This window comes from Pongo abelii, chromosome 10 (assembly GCF_028885655.2).
Source record: "Pongo abelii isolate AG06213 chromosome 10, NHGRI_mPonAbe1-v2.0_pri, whole genome shotgun sequence".
NCBI classification, from domain to species: domain Eukaryota; kingdom Metazoa; phylum Chordata; class Mammalia; order Primates; family Hominidae; genus Pongo; species Pongo abelii.
In genome coordinates this window covers 37860052-37882751 of record NC_071995.2, presented here as the reverse complement: position 1 = coordinate 37882751, position 22700 = coordinate 37860052, and the positions used below count along the sequence as shown (strand labels likewise).

The window sequence follows — 22700 nt, the reverse complement described above, 5'->3', positions numbered from 1 at the left end:
GTAGGTTGCCTGTTCAGTCTGATGGTAGTTTCTTTTGCTGTGCAGAAGCTCTTTAGTTTAATTAGATCCCATTTGTCAATTTTGGCTTTTGTTGCCATTGCTTTTGGTGTTTTAGACATGAAGTCCTTGCCCATGCCTATGTCGTGAATGGTAATGCCTAGGTTTTCTTCTAGGGTTTTTATGGTTTTCAGTCTAACGTTTAAGTCTTTTAATCCATCTTGAATTAATTTTTGTATAAGGTGTAAGGAAGGGATCCAGTTTCAGCTTTCTACATATGGCTAGCCAGTTTTCCCAGCACCATTTATTAAATAGGGAATCCTTTGCCCATTGCTTGTTTTTCTCAGGTTTCTCAAAGATCAGATAGTTGTAGATATGTGGCGTTATTTCTGAGGGCTCTGTTCTGTTCCATTGATCTATATCTCTGTTTTGGTACCAGTACCATGCTGTTTTGGTTACTGTAACCTTGTAGTATAGTTTGAAGACAGGTCTTCATGCTAAAGTCAACCCTTCATGCTAAAAACTCTCAATAAGTTTGAAGTCAACCCTTCATGCTAAAAACTCTCAATAAATTAGGTATTGATGGGACATATCTCAAAATAATAAGAGCTATCTATGACAAACCCACAGCCAATAGCATACTGAATGGACAAAAACTGGAAGCATTCCCTTTGAAAACTGGCACAAGACAGGGATGCCCTCTCTCACCACACCTATTCAACATAGTGTTGGAAGTTCTGGCCAGGGCAATTAGGCAGGAGAAGGAAATAAAGGGTATTCAATTAGGAAAAGAGGAAGTCAAATTGTCCCTGTTTGCAGATGACATGATTGTATATCTAGAAAACCCCATTGTCTCAGCCCAAAATTTCCTTAAGCTGATAAGCAAATTCAGCAAAGTCTCAGGATACAAAATCAATGTACAAAAATCACAAGCATTCTTATACACCAATAACAGACAGACAGAGAGCCAAATCATGAGTGAACATCCCATTCACAACTGCTTCAAAGAGAATAAAATACTTAGAAATCCAACTTACAAGGGACGTGAAGGACCTATTCAAGGAGAACTACAAACCACTGCTCAATGAAATAAAAGAGGATACAAACAAATGGAAGAACATTCCATGCTCATGGGTAGGAAGAATCAATGTCATGAAAATGGCCATACTGCCCATAGATTCAATGCCATCCCCATCAAGCTACCAATGACTTTCTTCACAGAATTGGAAAAAACTACTTTCAAGTTCATATGGAACCAAAAAAGAGCCCGCATCGCCAAGTCAATCCTAAGCCAAAAGAACAAAGCTGGAGGCATCATGCTACCTGAACTTTCTGTTTGATTAATAGTACCAGCATTCCTGTTTGGCAGCAAGGCCAGCTTCACAGGTGTGTATGTGTACAATCACACATGGCTTCATGCTCACAGAGCACTTGCTTCAATGCTCTGTTGTCACCCTTGTAAAATCGTTAATAATTTTCAAACAAGGAGTGTGCATTTCCATTTTACACTACGCCCTGTAAATTACGTATCCACTTCTACTCCCAAGCTCAAAGCGCATCATAGGCTTATTTTTATGCTAAAATTATATCAAATTGATATTTATAAAGCACCTATCTCTGTCCTCAACATCTCTACATCTAACAAGCTTCTACTCATTACTGGTCCTTTTACCTGGAACTCCCCTAGGCTCTAACCATTTCAGTCCAGGTTAATGATGACTAATGACTTGCAGCAGGTAATCTCTGATATGTCTATGCAAAAAGAGAATTCAGAGTATCACATGATAACATGTGATGGTGCATTAATAAACCGATAACTTTAAATATGAGCATTTGATTTTTAATAGCTAAGTAAATGTTTAAAAATTAATATTTATATATACATATATGTATTATATAGGTATGACTATCATGATATTTACAAGCCCACAATAGAATTTCCTTTAGTTATCTAACGCTCCATCTTGAAATAGTAATGTATTGCATTGGTGCTCAGATAGGGATTAAAATCAATTTACTAGTGTCTACTTAGGAGGTGTATTTCAAGTGAAACTCTGGAGATGCCAACAGAAGGATGGCAGCATCCTACCACCTATGCTTTTTTACTCTCCAAGTTTTTTTCAGAGAATCCATAAATATTGAAATGGTTTCTCTAATGAGTGAGCTAGCCAGCTCAATGGAAAAATACTCATGCTGGCCTCTTTCCTAGCTACTAGGTAAGTAGATTAGCAAAAGAAAGGAAAACAGACTCACATTCCCAGATAATTTGTGTTTTGTTTTCTCCCTTTATCCTTTTTCTTTTATAAATCCCATCTCTGATTTTGATAAATAAGCTAAATGTGTGGAATGATGTCCCTTGTCTATGAGTAAGTGGCATGGTGATAAATAGTGGTCTCTGGATTAGTCTTTGAAAAATTAAAAGATTAAGGCAAAAGAGATCCAACATCATATGACTGATAGCCCCAAAGAAGAGAGCTAAAATAATGAAAGAGAAAAATGTAGATATTTAGGCTCGTCATGGTGGCTCACATTTGTAATCTCAGCACTTTGGGAGGTCGAGGCAGGATTGCTTGAGTCAAGGAGTTTGAGACCAGCCTGGGCAACATAGTGAGACCCTGTCTCCATTTTTGTATTAAAAACAATAATAATAAGTAAGTATATCCAGTTCTACTCCCAAACTCAGAATGCACCACAGGCTTTTTTCATGCCAAAATTATATCAAATTGGTATTTATAAAGCATCTATCTTTATCCTTAATATCTTTACCATGTATATGTATATGTATTTGTGTATGTATATGTATATAAAGATGCAACTCAAGAAAATTTTCCAGGAAAAAAGTTGAATGTATAGCTAGAATGAGGATACCATATCCCAGGACTAACATTGAGATATACCCTAATAAAGTGGATGGATTTCAACAGAAAAAATCCTTTCAGCACCAGGCAAAAATATCCAAGCACTTAACAGTAAGAAACAAATGAAGCTGGCATCAGACTTCTCCACTAAGACATTCAGTACTAGAACACAGTGAAATGCCTACAAACACTTCAAGGAAAAAAAAAAACAACATTTTACAACCAACAAAACTTTTTTTAAGAGTCCAGATATAAAGGCAAAAACAACAACAACAAAATATAAACATTAAATATTCAGGGAATTAAACTTTTCTAAAGAAATTCAGACAACTAAAAGATGAGTGGAAAAACAGGAACAAAAGGACTTGAGATGAAGACTGATTCCAAATAATGGCAGGAGTAAGATAAACACAAACTTAGAAAGCTGAATATAAGCATTATCTACCCTGCCAATGTGGAGTTAATTTATTGAACAAAAGTAGGTGGGAAAATAGGAGATATTAGAAGTGCAAATACTCTGATTTCCTCATCTTCTATAGCCAGGGGTCAAAAGATACTTTTAAATATAATAGTAATAACATTAACATTTATTGAGCGCATACTATGTGCCAAGCATTATATTGACACTTTTGCATGAATTATCTTATAAAATCTTCAATAACTCTAAGTGAAAAATCAGTTATTATCTCCATTTTATACATAACAAAACCAAGACATTAAGTACTTGTCCAGGGTGCATAGTCTGTAGGTAGCAGTGTCAGATTTAAATTCAGATATCTTAATTCCAGGAACCACAAACTTAGCTATTAGAAAATTTTATATAGCTAAAGCTATAAAAGCAAACATATACTTTGCTACAATTGGGTGATAAAAGCGAGGGAGAGGACATAAAGCGGTGGAAATATATTAATTTCATCCAAAAGTGTGCATAATGTGCCAACATACAGGAAGGAAAAAACGAATACCTGGGAAATACATGCGTACACATAGAAAATTGAAGATTTTTCCATAGCAGCACGTTAGGAATCTCACCTCATTGTTTTTTAACATTTACGTAGGATGATATAATTTGGAAATGGTATAATTTATCTGATTAGTCTCTATTGATAGGTATTGTATTGTCAGGAAAGATTAAATTAAGCTGCAGTAACAGCTCTCAAAATTTTATAGGGTGCAAAAATAATAAGTTCCATTATTGCTCATGCTACATATGTGTTGCAGGTCAGGAGGGGACTCTGCTTGTTGTAGTCCCTCAGGGACCTCTACTGATGGAGCAACTACTATCTTAAACACTGAAGGTCATCGTACCTGAGACAGTATTCTGCAAGATGCCTCACCAGCTATTCCCTCCATTTACAACTCCCTGACCAAAATTAGTCACATGCTTCAACCTAACTACTAAATACTATGCCAGAATCACCAGAAGGTGGAGAAATAAAAATATTTGTCAAACAGCATGAATGATTACCACGTAAGCATTTATTTTGTTGCCACATTTTTAATTACGAATCATGCCACAGTGAACATTCATGTCTAATAATCTTTCTGTACATGAGCAAGTATATCTACATTAAAAATTCTTAGAATGAAATTGCTGATCAGAAAACATGGCATTTTAATTTTGATAGATATTACCAAATTTCCCTCCAACAAGGTGGTTCGTTGTCATTTACGTTAATAACAATTATAGTTGAAACTTTTAATATGTACATATACCAATTTCATTATAGACTTTAAATCTCATCCATTTGTAATTTGTTTTGGCAAAAGGAGTAAGATAAATATTCAGCTTCCTTTGCTTTTCCCAAATGGCTGAAGAGTTAGTTGTTCCAACACAAGTAACTGAGTAATCTATTTTCCTCCCAGCAGTCGAGGAATATCATAACATTACAAATTTTTATTTGAGTCTATTTCCTGAGCCACCCTTCTGTGGCACTGATCTGTCTCCCCTAGTGCCAGTATCACACCATTATAATTACTAAAATTGTATAATACATTTGATTATCTTTTGGAGTTAGGCCATATGAATTAACACTCTTTTAAAATTCTCCTGATTACTCATATGTATTAATTTTTTCATACAAATTTTACACTAGCTTACTTAGTTCCAGAAAATGCTATTGTTATTTTTACTAATGGTTCATAAACATAGACCAATTTTATTTTTAAAAATTCAGTCCTTCATCAAAAAAGATGTATCTTTTCATATATTCAACTACTCCTCTCTACCCCTAAGCTTCATAGTTTTCTCTATATTCATCCTGTAAACCTTTTTTAAATTTTACTTATATGCAATTTGTTGTTGTCATTATTGTTGTTGCTTTTTCAGATGAGCTCTGTTTTTGACTACTGAAATAATATATTCAATATTTAAGCTGAGTATATTTTGCTTCAAGCTGAATATATTTTGCTTCAAGGTTTTTGTGAAGCTCACAAGTTCTTTGATTTGTGCCCATTTCATCAGAAGACTGGTTTTACTTTACTGGATTTCCTCACTGAAGAGTACAGGAGTGTCACCGCATATAAAACACAGATGCAGCCAAAATGTGTAGAGTTTATTTCCTGCTTTGCTCTCTGGAAACAATAATGAACAAATATATCTCTCTGGAACAGGTGACAAAGTCTTCATCTGTGGAAAAGCTAAAAGGATCAGGCATAAATGGAACATCGCTGTTCTAGACAGATTTTAACTTCAGCTTGAATTTTATTGCACTTTTATGTATCCAAACATGGATTCGCTTTATAAATACTCTTCTTAGTCTCTGCTTTATAAATCAGAGTTGAATCTCAAGTTCTACCTTATTTGGAACTCTGCTCTCCAAGTTTAGATGTATTAAAATGTAATTCATTTTATTGTGTCTGCAATATTTGGACCTAAAACCTCTGATGCTTTGTAATTACTATTCAGAGTAAGACATGCAATCACAGAATTTTGGAGCTACAGTAATCGCTGTCATCTTTTAGAGCCATTTTCCTCAACCATGATGAAGGATTAGGGGAATTACAGTGGAGAGGTTTTTGAAATAAAATATTGTTACTTGTGTTTCCCCATACCTTAACTCCCCACCCCTATCGATAATCAGTGCTGAGTGAAAGGCTGTGCGTCATTACCGAAGTACTGGAATGGGGGAAAAGCAGTGCTCAACCATTTCTTCTCAGATGGAACAAAGTGATTTTCTCCACATCACAGCACTTACCTGCTCTCTTGGCTCCTGACTGCTGAGGTTACACTCACTTAGGCTTCTCTAATAACTTTAGAGAACGTTGGCTAACTGGAACCAGTTATCTATATGGCTGTTTTGGTACCGCTTCCACTTTTCACCAACACTCACCAGGAATAAAATTAACTGTTCCCTCCTCTATGTACTTAGACTATGCTCAATGCTGGTATCCCTCCTAAGCGCTCATGTAGAACAACTGGTTTTATGCACAGTTGTTATTCCTCTCACAATGAGGCAGGATAGGTATTAAAAGGAAGTAACCATGTCCTCAGAACGCGGCAACTGTGGCAATCTTACTGTCAACATAATAAGTTTCAGCATTTGCATTGTAGTCCAGCTCATTTAAGCAAAGCTATCTCCAGTAGGGAATTGCCCCTGTAGGAAGCATGCACATTTTTTTTTAATTACACTTTAAGTTTTAGGGTACATGTGCACAACGTGCAGGTTAGTTACACATGTATACATGTGCCATGTTGGTGTGCTACACCCAGTAACTCGTCATTTAGCCTTAGGTATATCTCCAAATGCTATCCCTCCCCACTCCTCCCACCCCACAACAGGCCCCGGAGGGTGATGTGTCCATGTGTTCTCATTGTTCAATTCCCACCTATGAGTGAGAACATGTGGTGTTTAGTTTTTTGTCCTTGCGATAGTTTACTGAGAACGATGGTTTTCAGCTTCATCCATCTCCCTACAAAGGACATGAACTCATCATTTTTTATGGCTGCATAGTATTCCATGGTGTATATGTGCCACATTTTCTTAATCCAGTCTATCATTGCTGGACATTTGAGTTGGTTCCAAGTCTTTGCTATTGTGAATAGTGCCGCAATAAACATACGTGTGCATGTGTCTTTATAGCAGCATGATTTACAGTCCTTTGGGTATATACCCAGTAATGGGATGGCTGGGTCAAATGCTATTTCTAGTTCTAGATCCCTGAGGAACCGCCACACTGACTTCCACAATGGTTGAACTAGTTTACAGTCCCACCAACAGTGTAAAAGTGTTCCTATTTCTCCACATCCTCTCCAGCACCTGTTGTTTCCTGACTTTTTAATGATTGCCATTCTATCTGGTGTGAGATGGTATCTCATTGTGGTTTTGATTTGCATTTCTCTGATGGCCAGTGATGATGAGCATTTTTTCATCTGTCTTTTGGCTGCATAAATGTCTTCTTTTGAGAAGTGTCTGTTCATATCCTTCGCCCACTTTTTGATAGGGTTGTTTTTTTCTTGTAAATTTGTTGGAGTTCATTGTAGATTCTGGATATTAGCCCTTTGTCAGATGAGCAGATTGCAAAAATTTTCTCCCATTTTGTAGGTTGCCTGTTCAGTCTGATGGTAGTTTCTTTTGCTGTGCAGAAGCTCTTTAGTTTAATTAGATCCCATTTGTCAATTTTGGCTTTTGTTGCCATTGCTTTTGGTGTTTTAGACATGAAGTCCTTGTCCATGCCTATGTCCTGAATGGTATTGCCTAGGTTTTCTTCTAGGGTTTTTATGGTTTTAGGCCTAACATTTAAGTCTTTAAACCATCTTGAATTAATTTTTGTATAAGGTGTAAGGAAGGGATCCAGTTTCAGCTTTCTACACATGGCTAGCCAGTTTTCCCAGCACCATTTATTAAATAGGGAATCCTCTGCCCATTTCTTGTTTTTGTCAGGTTTGTCAAAGATCAGATGGTTGTAGATAAGCTGCATTATTTCTGAGGGCTCTGTTCTGTTCCATTGGTCTATATCTCTGTTTTGGTACCAGTACCATGCTGTTTTGGTTACTGTAGCCTTGTAGTATAGTTTGAAGTCAGGTAGCGTGGGGAGCAAACACATTTTGATTTTCCTTGTCCTCAGACTGACCCTTTGCTCATTGTAATAGTAAAACACACACCCCTGGGTGGAAATTTCAGATACTTATGAGACATGTGATATATGAACAAGCATGTACAGCTACTGCACATGTGCACTCAGAGGACCACCCAGAATATGCTTACTAGTAACATTTCTTCCCACCCACTTATGAAAAATCATGTACAACTCCCAAAAAGGGAGTCTTCCTGATGCCAGTCTATGCTGTCTCATCCTTACTAGCAAGCCCACTCTGAATTCTGTCAGGGTATAAGTGTCTATTCCTCACTTAACTTGCAAAATATTCTTTTTCTTTTGCAATAAATTACTCGATGCTGCATCTTCTCTGCTGTGTGTGTCTTGTTTAAAGAAAAGAACCATGGTTTCACAACAGCCATCAACAACCGGCTTATGAGATTCAGGAGAGAAGGGTACAAAGCATATTTATTTATCTTCTAAATGCCTAACCCCTTCCTTCCATATACTTATTTTCAACACATATTTCTCAAGATAAATTTAACCCATTACAACATAAATTCTTGCCATACTCAAGGATTGTATTAAAGTTTGGGTATAAATGACTCAAATATATTATAGGCAGTGAGTGACATTATAAAGTTCAATTTAAAATGAATTTTTAAGGGAGATCTCTCTCGAAGCTACTTTAATTAATTTATGACATTTATCAAAGTATATCAAATCACATGGAATCATTTCCATTAATTACTTTAAATAGGCTCCTCCTTTTATAAAAATGTCCACACTAATCATGTCTTTATTCTTAACATCTTTAATAAAGAACCAATTCATCTTATGCAAAATTGCCAAAACTTCTTAATTCCACCAATACTTTTTGCATTACACAATTTAAATGTAATTCTCTTCTTCTCTTTTTCATACTCAGTATGATTTATTGATACTTTAATTATAATGTAGGAACAAAGATATGTAAATGCTAAAAATTGGAAACAATGTATACCAAATCATTTCAGAGGTTATTTCTCCGGAGAACAATGAAAAGGAGCATAAGGAATCAAAGAAGACTCTACTGTTTTTGTTTGTTTGTTTTTGTTTTGAGACGAAATCTCACTCTGTCACCCAAGCTGGAGTGCAGCGGTGTGATCTCAGCTCACTGCAACCTCTGCCTCCTGGGTTCAAGCGATTCTCCTGCCTCAGCTTCCCGAGTAGTTGGGATTACAGGCACACGCCACCATGCCCAGTTAATTTTTGTATTTTTAGTAGAGACAGGTTTTCACCACGTTGGCCAGGTTGGTCTCGAACTCCTGACCTCGTGATCCACCTGCCTCGGCCTCCCAAAGTGCTGGAATTACAGGTGTGGGCCACCGTGCCCAGCCGAAGACTTTACTGTTAACCCTAGTATGTCTTCATGGGCTAAATCATATACTATGAGACCAGAAAAGAAAGACAAGTAGCCAGAGGACAGAAAGAGAAAACAGCAGCCATAGTACCTGGCATGACTCATAAGGTCTAGTTGCATATCTGGCTCTTTGGTTCTCTTTCTGGTTGAGCAAACTAGAGTGGATTTATGTTACTGGCAATCAAAAGAATCTTGCCAACATCTATAATTGATAATACACTTAGCTGGACTTAGCTTAGTACATATTTTTTCACTTCCCACATCCCCACTGTCATCTTATGTCTCTAACCACATGACTTCCTCCTATCATAGTAAACGGAGAACAGAAAACTTGGACTGAAAAAGCCCCCCTAGTTCTCCAAATTTAATAATTTAGTTAATAGTATAAAGGCAGAAAACTTATATTCGACATACCCTGTTCAAAGCTGCTAGGACCAGTTTGTGAATATCATTCTTGAAACACTGTTTTTTAACCATATTTAGCTTACGATGAGATTCTGTATCCTCCCTGGATTCTTCTGGCATGCCTAAATGCACAGATAAATAAATAAATAAATAATTTTCTTATAAACATTGGAGTTGAACAGACTGTTACTTTCTAGAAATTGTCATAATTAATCTCACAATATATGTGTTGTACTTTTTTCTAGTACGTTTCCTTATCAAAGAAATAACCAGAAATTTTAAGGAATCTATAAAAATAGTTCATCACTGAATATAAACTAAATATAATGTGTAAGAATGCTTACTGAATTTGAAGTAGCAAAAAATTATGATGGTGAAGAAATTTTCTGTAGCAAACAATCACTTTTTTGTGTGAGTAAGCTGTGCTTTAAGATGCTGGAAGATTTTTAATGCAACAATGGACAACTTGAGAAAAGCTCAGAGTTATTTGGACTACAACATAAAAAGGTCAGAAATGAAATGTAGACAAAAAAAGAGTAGCTGGAATAATCGTGGCAAAAAATAAGATTTGAGTTTCAGTATTAAGGTGGTAGAGAACATGTCATTTTTTAGAAGTTCTGTAAAGGCTATATAATAGCATTGTTATTTTAAAAAATCATATTCCTTATTAAGCTACACTGTAGCTGAACTATGCTAAAAACACTACAAGTCAAAAATGTGGTAATATAACATATAAGTAAAATTATTATGAATGAATAATGTTTTCCAAACCTAAGATTATAGACATAACTACTAATAAATAATCATTTATAATCTTCCACTTTAATAATGTGCATTAATACAAACTATAAGCTGGCTACAGCAGGCTTTTCATTTATTTAAGAAGCATTTGAATTCCAATTACATGCCAAGGATTTTGTTAATGCTGGGAATACTATGGTAAAGAAGGCAGCCTTGATAACCACCCTCCTCCAATTTTCAGTCCTTATTTTAAAATGTACTCAAAGAGGTTCTGACATTCACTGCAGCCGTGTGGTCTGGGGCAAGTCCCTTAAACTGTCTGTGTATCATTTCCAGTGACCAAGACCACACTAACTTCTGAGGCTGCCTATTACGGCTTAAGAAGATGTGACCACTAAAACTGGCCTGTTTGAGTAGTAAAAACATCATGCTACATGTAATGGGTCTTATTAAACATCTTCCTTATATTAAGACCAAATGAACATTCCTGTAAATTTCTTCTCCAGTCTTTGTTCTATCACTTGAGGTCCTACTATTCAAATGGATATAATTTCCTTTCTACATAACAGTCCTTTAGGTTGTGTGGACTGTAAATTTTTTTGAGAGCAGCATCCATAACCTCATCATCTCCCGAGACCTTAAGGATTCTAGACATAGTGCTTTAAATACAACAGTTGTTCAGGACAAGATTGTTGCACAAATATTTATTTTAAAATGCCTACTCTGGAGTCAGCCTACTCTGGTGCTGTTATATCAGGCCTGACCTTAAAAATCTCTACAATTCTATGCCTCCGTTTTGTCGTCCATACAATTCCAAAATAATAATAATAATATCTGCCTCATGGAGTGCTGTGAGAATTAAAAGAGTTAATATACTTAAAATACTTCAAACAATGCCTAATACTTTTTAAGTCCTCCATATTTGTTTGGTATTATTACTGTCACTGGTTATAAGTGAGTAGATTTGAATAGTTTCATATCCCCTTGAGTCATCTCTTCTTCAAATAAAACAATCTCAGTTCCTCTTATTGCTCTTTTTGATGTGCTTTTATCTCCCTAATCACTCTCCTCTACACACTTCCCAATTTGCCTATATTCCTTCTTAAAGGATTTCACATTATGTCCTCTAAAACTAGCAGTAACTCAAGAAACAAGTCAAATGATATTTTATTAAAGTAACTGGGTCTTTATTATTATTTTCTTAAAGCAACCAGCTCAATGCCTTCAACAAGTTGTTATAAAGTAGAAGAGAAAAAGCACAGTAATAGATTGAAAGAAACTTAACATATACACACTAGATGCAATATGCTATCCTTAATTGGACCCTAAATGATACACATTTGCCATAATGTACATCTTTGCCACTAAAAAACCTGAATATAATCTAGTTAATAAATGAATACATGTACACCTAGGTATCTTATAAGAACCTCAACTTAACATGTTCAAACCAGAATCATATTCAACCTCGAAACTACTGGAGTATTGCTACCATAGTTACTTGTTGATACCTAGAATGATACGGTACTGCACAGCATGGTACATTACGTAGGTTACAGTACAGTATGGTGTAATGTGGTAGTATAATATGTTAGCATAGAGTAAATGATTAAGCCTTTACCTACTAGAAGAATGTACTTACATACTGATATGCTTATAAAATGTATTTTTTTACAGAAAGTACAGTCCTCAAGTGATTATTTTCAAGGGCACCCATAATACATCTGATTGATTGTTGACTAACAATTTTGCTTCAGGGTCAGTTTAAGAACAATAAAAGAAAAGCAATACTGTACTCAAAACTTGCTTTTGGACTAAAAGAGTATTATTTTATTAACTAACAGAAACGGTTTTTGAGTGTCCTTTGGTTGTCTTTAAAATTCAAAACCTCCCTCAAAAGAATAAGGCTGTCAACTTTAAGGATAATCAAAAGGCATTTTTTATTGTTTTTAATTACAATCTAAAAATAAAATTCAATAAAACATGCAATAATATTTTCAAGTAAAATTACATCTGTTACATTATGTCTCAAAACTAAGCTGAAACTATGAATAGGATACCATGATTCAATTTTTGTAATACTGATGGAATAGCCACCAGAGGACTGCGGGGCCTGGAAAAAAATGACTGAAGAAAGCTCTGTCCTTGAAAAAACTTTTATATCGAGTAATACTCTTATACAGAGAAACAAAATATCTATATAACTAGAGAAAATGATAGATTTAGGAAGATCTCATTTTAAAAGAACAAAGCAAAAATGACTTCAAAAGATTGGGAACTTCACAGAACAAAGTATCATCCCTCATACTTACGGATCATGATGTCACATCAAACAGATCTCCCAAACATCTGTCCAATCTGCCCTCTCATCTGTGTTTCCATTGCTAGGTCCCTTCCCCAGGTCTCACTTGACTACCATGGACCTCCAACCCAATTTCCTTGTATCTAGTCTCTCTCCCTGTCTATCATCCTCTGCACCGCAATGCTATTGTCTTTAGTTGCAAACTTCGGTGTGACACTACAATCTGTAAACACTTTTAATAAACTTGGATTGGCTTCCATTTTTAAAAGGCATAAATTTTTTAGCACTGCATTCAAGGCCCTTTTCTTTGGGCCTCAGCCTTTCCTTGCACACTCATCCCCAAGCACTCCTCTCCTTATCCTCCATGCCTCACTCACCCCCGACCATGTGCACTTTCTTCTGCTTGAAACGTCCTCCTTGGCCTTTCTACCAGGTCAGCTCTATTTACCCTTCAACCTCAAATATTACAATCTCTGTCCTACTCCTTTGAAGAAATGATTTGTGCCTCCATCAATATTCTCAAAGCCTTTTCTATATACACCTATCATGGCCTCTCTCACACTGCCTGTTAATTAACTATTTACACTTCCATCTACCTCTAAGCTCCTATAATAATACAGTTGTGCTTTTTTCCAATTCATCTTTCAAACTTTAACAGCATCACAGTGCTTAGAACATAAGAAGCACTTAATAAATGTGTTGAATGAATAGAGACATAGGTGTTTTAAAGGGGCTTTGGAGAACAAATAAGGTGATAACAGATTTAAGTAAGAATTAAGGGTGGTGGAGGGTGGAAGCCATTGAGGTAAATGAGTACAAGCCACATTGGAGAAAGATTAATTCAATCATAGAGTAAGAAAAGGATGGAAATGAATGAAGAGAACAGGTATGAAAATTAGCTAATAGTATAATTCAAACAAGAGAAAAAAAGCTTGAACTCAGGTCATGGCAACAAAAATAGAAAAGAATTATCAGAGATGAACACCCTCCTTAAAAATAAAAGCTCCACATTTTACATTGTAGTTACTTTGTATAAATAAATTACTGAATTTCATATTGTTTTCTTACAAAAATTAATCTAAGTGACTCTTCTGCATCATATTTAACCTCTTTTTGGTTTAACAGAAAGATTTACATTTAGTTGACAGAAACTAGTCTTTTAATATTTGCCTAGAATATTGCTATTTCATGAAAAATAGAAAATCCATTTAAATTGTTATCTCTTCCCACAATCAGCTATGTAACTTACCAGGCACTATAAAATGTAAAATAGCTCGAAGCGCCTCCAGCTGCACTGGTAATGATGTCTCATGATGTTTCATAACTGTTATTATTTTGGGGACCACTGCTGCCATTATATCCAGGGAAGTGTTGCTGGGGATATAAAATTGGCATGTTTATTGAAAGACCGATCTGATTCAATGGTATAAATACCAAACTGAAATAAGTACAGGAGGACAGAACCAATATATTTTATCGGGAAAGACTATATGAAAATGCATTTGAAATCAGTAGTATAACAATACATAATTTTAATTGTCTAAACTTTGAACTCATAAGATAGAATTCATAGTAACCCGGGAATTATTTCATTTCATAAAACTAACAACATCCTTCTGACCTAGGATGGGTCAATGACAACAATCCCAACAGGCAGGTGTTATTATCCCCATTTTCTACATGAAGAACTTAGACAGATAGAGGTTAAATATTCAGGTCTTATCACTAGAAAGTGACAGAGACAAGGCTGGTACCCAAACTTGTTTGACCCCAAGACAAGGCCTCTTTACATGACACGAACCTTCCTCTTCCAGATTAACATCACTGGACTTCTTATATGGTATTTTTAATTATTTTTAATTTGTTTTACAGTCTTGGTTTCTCTAAGGTATTTAAGGTATTCTTTCTTTTACATATGAGCAAATGTCACTTGACTAGAATGCAGTAGGTACTATGAACTTTAATACAGTCAATCCTTGCTTTGCTTGTTAACTGAAACTTGTGCATATCAGAACCATGTTCTCACTTTGCATGGTTCTGTGGACACTGAGATACGTTCCTTCTTTTCCAACTTAAAGTCCCAGATTAAACACATCCCTCCGTTGGAGCCTCCCCTCCTTGGGTAACCCCAGCTGCGTCCACTCTGCTCTTACCATTGCGTCTTTTACACACTACTGCCACTGCATTCTGAGACTGTATTATAATAATCTGTTTACTTATCAGTCTCTCAACTAACATGAGTTCTGTAGGGGCAGACACACTGTCAGAGGCAATGCGGAATCTCCAGGACTGCAACTGTACACATTTTACGTAACAGCATGCAGCCAGAAACATTAAATGCCTTGCCCAGAATCTACAGAATCCTAGACTGGAGTTTATTCCGCTGTGTTTTTGCCTCATTTGTAAAGGTTTTCACACTTCTGGCACCATTAAAATCAACATTGAAGATAAACTTTTCATCTCAGTGTTCAAAAACAACACTTAAATAAGAGAAATACAGCTTAGAGAGATATATAAACATAGATTAGTTAGCCTGATGTTAAAAACAGTGTAACCCTACTTCTTACAAGTCTGCAGTTATGCTACATTTCATGCTATATGCACTTCATTTATTCACACTTAATAACAGTATAACAACAATAGATACAATTTGTTGAGTGCTTAAAATGCAGCAGGCATTATCCTAATCCCTTTGTAAAAATTAATTTATTTAATCCTTACATTCTAAGCTTACAACTTTCAAGGTTGTTATTATCATTCCTCTTTACCAATGAGGAACGTGAAGTTTTAGAGATGAAACAGTTGGCTCAAATTAGTGGCAAAGCCAGGAACAAAATTAGTTTTTACTGCAACTTCTGTGCCAATTATTTTTTTTACACATGAGAGTTTTCTATATAGCCTCTTTTTGTTTGAAATTTACTCAGACAATGCCAAATTTACATCATATTTTTTGGCTTAACAAAATGCAAAAAGGCACGGAGCCTATTCTACAGTAGGCACCTTCCGCATATTATTCATTTTTAGTCTTTTAAACAGGTGTTTCTTTTAAGCCACAAGTTCTGCCCACACCTACCACCCCTCACCCCCACCTCATCCCACCCTGCCCCACCACCATCCACACATAGATCAAAGGATCTGGTCTCTGTTGTGCCACTAACCCGCAGCTATATAATCTTAACATCTTTGCACTTGGACTAGATGTAGTTAAAATTTTCCCTAACTAAGGATTGAAAGCAGGAAGAGAAGACAGAGTTCATTCAGATGAAGGAATAATATATTCGTTGCGAAAGAGCAAAATTTAGCCATATCCTGATTTTATCTTTTATAACTTTCACACACACAATAATTAGAAAAACTGCTGTATGCTATGTGCTATACAATTACCACTTTTCAAAATATAGTCAACATCAAGCATCAGGTTCAAAAGCAAACCTTCAACATGTTTCCACAATCTTGCCATTCCTTTCAGTGTTCAGATAAAGTAAGTCTATGGTACTAGTGACACGAGATTACATTGCAAAATGCTTCAATTTTCAAGTGTTTTATGTTTTTCTTTTTCTTTTCATTGTTAGAAATATGCTTGAAATATTGATATTCTACCTGGCCCAATATGATATATTCTGTACAAGTTAATGAATCTATATTACCTTCCTTCAAAAAGATGATTTAGCATTTTACAGCCACTTTCAGCCACTTCAGGAGAATGTATATGCTTCTGCATTAACTCCAAAACATTCAGGTGTATTCCTTTTGATAACAGTATTTTTCTGAAATTAACTGAGAATTTTTAAAATGTTACTTATAGATATGAAAGCATATTTTCATAATTTTACCATAAGCTTTAGAATATTAATATAGACCAAATTTACAGGAAAGCATATACAAGAGCACACATAATTTATAGTTCATTGACAGCTTAAAGATAATTCATGTTTATTTCTTTAAAACACATGTCATTTCCAATTTTTTTTTGCCTTTATTAACCCTTTGTTGGGATTTTGGTTTTAACATTTTTATTCATAGAGTAGATGGTTTTAATGTAATCACCATGTCTCTGTCCATTGTGAAAGGAGTGTTTTTGCAGGAAAAAAGAAATCTGTTTAAATAGTGGTCTCCAAAATAAGAATGAAAGTTAAATTTTATTCCAATACTTAAAACAAGTTCACAAATAACTGCACTTATATAAAGCTAAGACTAACCAGATATGCTAGACACTGGTGGGCTAGGAATGAGTTAGAAGCATGTGGAGGTATTGACCATTCACTCAGCTTTTTGGGAGTATGGGGAATGAAGGGGCTGTAACAGGCTTGGTTGCTTTCAGCCTTCAGCTGCTTTGTCCATTTATCCCAGCGGACTTTACAAACATTATAATTTCTATATATGCCATCATATACAAAGGAATGGAAAGCATTTACACAGAACATAAGTAATTACAGTTATTTTCACAAAGTAATGCCAAAGTCTAGGAAACATATAGATATGCTTTACAACTGGTATTTCACTATTTGTGGAAAGTAACTATATTCCAGCAATAATGATTAAGGAATAATTTTCCTCTTTTTTTGTTGTTGTTGCTTTTTGTGACAGCATCTCTCTCTGTTGCCAAGGCTGGAGCGCAGTAGCATGATCATAGCTCACTGCAGTCTTAACCTCCTGGCCTCAAGTGATCCTCCTGTCTCAGCCTCCAAATAACAGGGACTACAAGTGTGCCACCATGCCTGGCTAATTTTTGTTAATATTTTGTAGAGAGGAGATCTCACTATGTTGCCCAGCCTGGTCTTGAACTCCTGAGCTCAAGCAATCCTCCTGCCTTGGCCTCCCAAAGTGCTGGGATTACAGGCATGAGCCACCACAACTGGCCAATTTTCCTCTTTGTAATAAACTTCCTTCACTAAACATAAATCTATCGTCTTTAAGTTTCCACATAAATATCAGTTGTCTTGAAGCCTCTATAAAAATATCAGTTCCAACATTACACACTGTGATTCAACACTTTGAAAGTGGCAGAAAAAGAAACATAAAAAGTTTTAACTTAAGTACTGCTTTTAAAATAAGTAGTCTATCTTAAGAAGATAGGACAAAACATGGAAATAAATAGAAATCACATACACATTCTAAAATACTGCCAGAGCCTGAAAAACTCATACCTTTTAAACACATTCAGAATATCACACATTAAGATACAATAAAGAGTTGGTTAATTTGCTCAATCACATCAGAAGTTGTAATAACCTTTCCCAAAGTGGCTAGCTTCTAGCCAAGAAGACACTTTAAAAGACAAAAACGACACTAGGTCAGTGGTTCTCAAACTTTAGTGTACATCAGAATCACCTGGAGAGCTTGTTAAAACATGGATTGCTGGGTCTCAACTCCAAGGTTTATGATTGAGAAGGTCTGTATGGGGCCCTTGAATTTACATTGTTTATCAAGTTCCCCCAGCAAATGCTGTTGGTCCTGGAACCACACTTTAAGAATCACTATCCTAGACGGTAACCCAATGTGTGATTTGAAAATTGCAAGCAATAAGCCTAGGAGAAGAAATTTCATCATAAATTCACCTTAGACTTTATAGAACATTTTACACGCTATCGCATTTACCAGCTATCTACATAACACTCTTGATCTCATCCACTCCATTTTAACAGGAAATTAACGGCTTTCAGAGGCAAAAAACAATATGCAACGCCCTGAAGGTCTTACTCAATAGTCACCTTCTTTCCTGGCTGTCTATTCACAATTTTATCTCCTCTGATGTCTAACATATCATATTCTCCTTCTTTCCTTCATTTTTTATTCTTAACTGCCTCAAATATTACATATTTTAGTTAATCTTATTATCTTCCCTACTACAGTTTAAACTCCATGAGCCTGGGATTTTTACTTAACGAATGTATCCCAAGTGCCTACAGACAGTAGACACTTGGGAGCTCAATAAATATTAGTTAATTAATTGAATAGGAAAAATGTCACACAAAATGTATGCAACCTTGGGACCTCCATGGTTCCAAGGACCCAGTTCTTCTGCCCGCCAATGTAGCCATTTTTTCTAAAAAAAAAAAAAAAAGTCATGCTCAGCTCTGCACACCCAAAGGTTCCCAAGTGTCTTTCAATGAGAAACTGCCCAAGAAAGTTGATGAACAAGCTACTCAAGTTCTTCATGCTTTATTAAGGCAGAACTCCAAAGACAATACAAAAGGATCTGAGGACATTTTACCTGACAGGTGATCAAGAACAAAGAAGTAAGGAACTAGAAAGAGCAGAAAACTGAACAAAGACATCAGGGTGGACTCTGAACGTAACCAGTCCTCAGACACCACAATAGGAAGCAGTCGAAATTTCACAAAGTTATGGTTGTTTGATTTGCATATCAAAGGAGATTTCCAGGTGGTTATAAAGGATGTCACCAACACAATGTTGTCTGTACATAGTAAAAGTCTACCTCCACTCTAAAGGTGCCCCAACAGAAGCCACAAAGTCCAGTCCTCATTTTCAGGAGTGAAATCCCTGTCCAGACCTCTTTAACTGCACAGTGGAATAAGAGAGATTCGAGAACAGCGATTCCCTCTCCTTCCCCTTTTACTCTGGCTTATTATCCTTGAGAGCAGCCCCTGTCTGTCTGTCAGTGCCCTGGCCACTCCAAGCGTTTTATTAAAGTGCCATTGGAGAGGCGAGATAAAAAAGGAGGAAGAGGAAGAAGAAATATTTTCCTCTTTATTTGACTTCAATAATAATATAAAGAAACATGCATGAGGTGGCTGCTTTATTTTTTTTCCCACCCTACCCAGGTTCTCTATTAAGCTGATGCTTACACTGGTCTCTGGGTCTGACTTTCAGTGTTTTACTCTATTTTTTGCCCTCTAAAAATGTCCTGCAAAAGCTGCCAAGTCCCAATGCCTTTATGATGAGTTTTTACCTAAGGATTTCTGGCAGTATTCCTGTTTATGGGGGAAGAAATTTGAGCGGCCTGAACCATAATCTTAAAACTCATGTCTTTCTAAAGGTATACAAGCCATTTTTCTCTTCATAATTATACAAAGCTATAAGACTTATAAGAATTACATGTAAAGGACCATTTTTTTAAAAAGTATAGTGCAAAAATTTATAATAGACAATTTTACCAGATTTTAAAGTGGTGAATAGCTCTCTACCCAGTTGCATTTCTATGAAATTTTCCCAATAAAATAATAGGAACCATGTATAAAGGAAAATAGAGGAGGAAAGTGATCATTGGTGTTTACTATGGGTTCCAGAAACATCCCACTGGACACAAACTAAAACTTCATCAGTAAGAAATTGGTTCATAAAATAGAATACAGGCAAGCACTGAAAAACTACACAGCTATTAAAAATGATAATTTGGGCCGGGCACAGTGGTTCATGCCTGTAATCCCAGCACTTGGGAGGCCAAGGCAGATGGATTGCTTGAGCCCAGGAATTCGAGACCAGCCTGGGCAACATGGCAAAACACCATCTCTGCAAAAAATTAGCCAGGCATGGCAGTGCATGCCTGTAGTCCCAGCTACTCAGGAGGCTGAGGTGGGAGGATCACCTGAGTCCAAAAGTTTGAGGACTTTGTAGTGAGCCATGATCATGCTACTGCACTCCAGCCTAGGTGACAGAGTGAGACCATATCTAAAAACAAAAATAAATTTAAAAAATTAAAAATAAAACGATAATGTGAGAATACACATGTATCAACATAAAAAAGAGAATAAATAAAATTTGGTTATAAAAGAGTATAATATGATCCCATTTCTACAAAATACCTAAAATTTTGTATATGTCATGTGTGAGTTTACACATAGAAGTTCGGAAAAATATACAACAAATGTTTATTCCTCATCCTTTTACCTATATATTCGTAATCCATATGTCAATACAGCTCTACACATAGAGATATCTTTCACAATATATAGCTTTATAAATTATGTAAATTTTTCACAATATATAGCTTCTATAATTAAAAATACCACAAAAATACCACAAAAATGTGTGTCCCTTTATTTGAAAATACGGCCCACTGCTTACCATTTTGTTCTAAGAGAGTTGACAATGCATTCGCAGATGCCTGGAAAACTTCCTTTGATGAAGAATGCATCAGCATGGAGAGCATCACTTCCCTATGAGCTGGGAAACTTTCAAAAATTCAAACAAAATGTTAGTAGTAGGCTTTTAAATAACTATCTTAAATTCTCACTTGCCATTATCAAATATCTCTAACAACAATTAAGAGCATATAAACAATATTTTATGCCACCTCCACTTACAAGAGTGAATTATAGTTCATTTTTTGAGACTCAAATTAATTAAATCCTAACAAATTAGTATTTTTATGCTTTTTCAAAAGCCAATATGCAGCAGAGAGAAATAAAAAAGCTCAGCAGATATGTAAAGAGATGCTGAGGAAAAAGGTAAAGTGAGGAGAAGAAGAGAATGGAAACAAGAGAGGAAAAATTGAAAATTGTAAAGAAGCAAGGTAGGTTTTAAAGATGTACAACATACATATATTTTCTTTGTTTTAATAATATATTTATTTTAAAGTTATCTCATGGATATTGAAAAATAGATACCCTATGAACTGAAATTTATAAACTGCAACATGAATCTCCCTTACCCTAATCTCCAAAAGCCTTGCTCAACATGAAATTATTAAGATGCCAATTTAGCATAGTTTTCAAAAGAATTACTGTTTCTTGTCAAAATGAAAATATTTAATTAAGTAGCATCTGTGTTATTAATTCCCTTCTTATCAGCAATAGATAATTAAACAAATAGACTGTCAAGATTTCAGACCAAGAATACTACTGTTTGTTTCCAAAATAAGTCATTCACAATTTAAAACCCAGAGGATATCCATTGCAAATAGCACAAGTATAATCAATCAGTTGCCATAAAACACAAAGGCTCATAGATATGAAACAAACCTGATATGCACAAAACTCCTTGCTACAGCTTGTATCTTTGGGAGAGAGTGCCTGTCTTATGATGTTTGAATGGCACTCCTATTGAAAGAGTTATCCAGAGATGACAGCTTCAAATAACCCTCTCGAACGAAGACAGGTCAACTCTGTCACATCAGATGGGAACTCATCATAGGAAGCTCTCTAACCAAATCTAATTTCTGATATTGACAACCTGCTGGCTAGTCACCATAGAAGAAAAGATCACAGATGGCTCTGCAATTTCTATCACCCAAGATGAATTAATATGGCATTTTAAAACCATCAGCCAGAAAACAGAAAGATTCTTTCTCCATGATTTATGAATTACCAAATGACCCTTGATTCCAAATCTCTCAATAATAACTCTCATTCTACCTTTTCTAACTCCTGAAGGTAATGAGATCAAAATACTACATACCTACTACTATTTTGCAGCAACATCTAAAACTAAGTGCCTGTATCAAAAATATTCCTAACAATAAAAGTTATGGTTAAGGTATTTTATAGGTATGGATTTAAAATATAACTGAAATTTTCTATCATATAAAATCAAAACTACTAACTGGCCATCTTCATCTCCAATCTTCTCATGTAAACTGTTTTGGTACATAAGGAGATTATTTAGTGCCCAGCATGCGGCCTCCTGGATTAGGGGAGAAAAAAGAAATCTGTCAAAATATAAATGATTGGAAAACATAATTTTGAATAACTCTAATATTTATGAGAGTCCTACCTGCACGTGCTTGTTCTTTCTATGCCACGTTAATGCTTTGTAACAGGCTTCCAGCCAAAACAATTTATCTTCTTCCCCCTCATCATCATTCTCTTGATTCTCATTCTTTTCCTCTAAATCTTGATTTAGGAAAATAGTCTCAGCTTGAAAAAAATTGAAAAATAAATAAAAACATTATATATATTATCTACTTAACAGTTTGACCAACTCTAAGTCCATATTTTGAAATATTACCAACAAAATGAGGTGTGCTTTAGTAGAAGCCTTGGTCAATTATAAAGAT

General features: G+C 35.5%; 1 protein-coding gene across 4 annotated transcripts in view; it reads right to left on the bottom strand.

Annotated features, from left to right (window-relative positions):
- Positions 1-22700, bottom strand: part of LRRK2 (leucine rich repeat kinase 2) — a 144859-nt gene that overhangs the window by 96304 nt on the left and 25855 nt on the right. For all 4 annotated transcript variants that reach the window (XR_008511898.2, XM_054527124.2, XM_054527122.2 and 1 more), the window contains exons 9-14: positions 22418-22560; positions 22248-22327; positions 20771-20877; positions 16390-16519; positions 13992-14116; positions 9709-9821 (exon numbers count right to left, since the gene is read on the bottom strand). Coding sequence is in view for 3 of the 4 variants with exons in the window: in XM_054527124.2 (XP_054383099.1) it covers positions 9709-9821; positions 13992-14116; positions 16390-16519; positions 20771-20877; positions 22248-22327; positions 22418-22560 (698 nt within the window). In the remaining variant the exon portion in view is untranslated. The remainder of the gene's footprint in view (positions 1-9708; positions 9822-13991; positions 14117-16389; positions 16520-20770; positions 20878-22247; positions 22328-22417; positions 22561-22700) is intronic.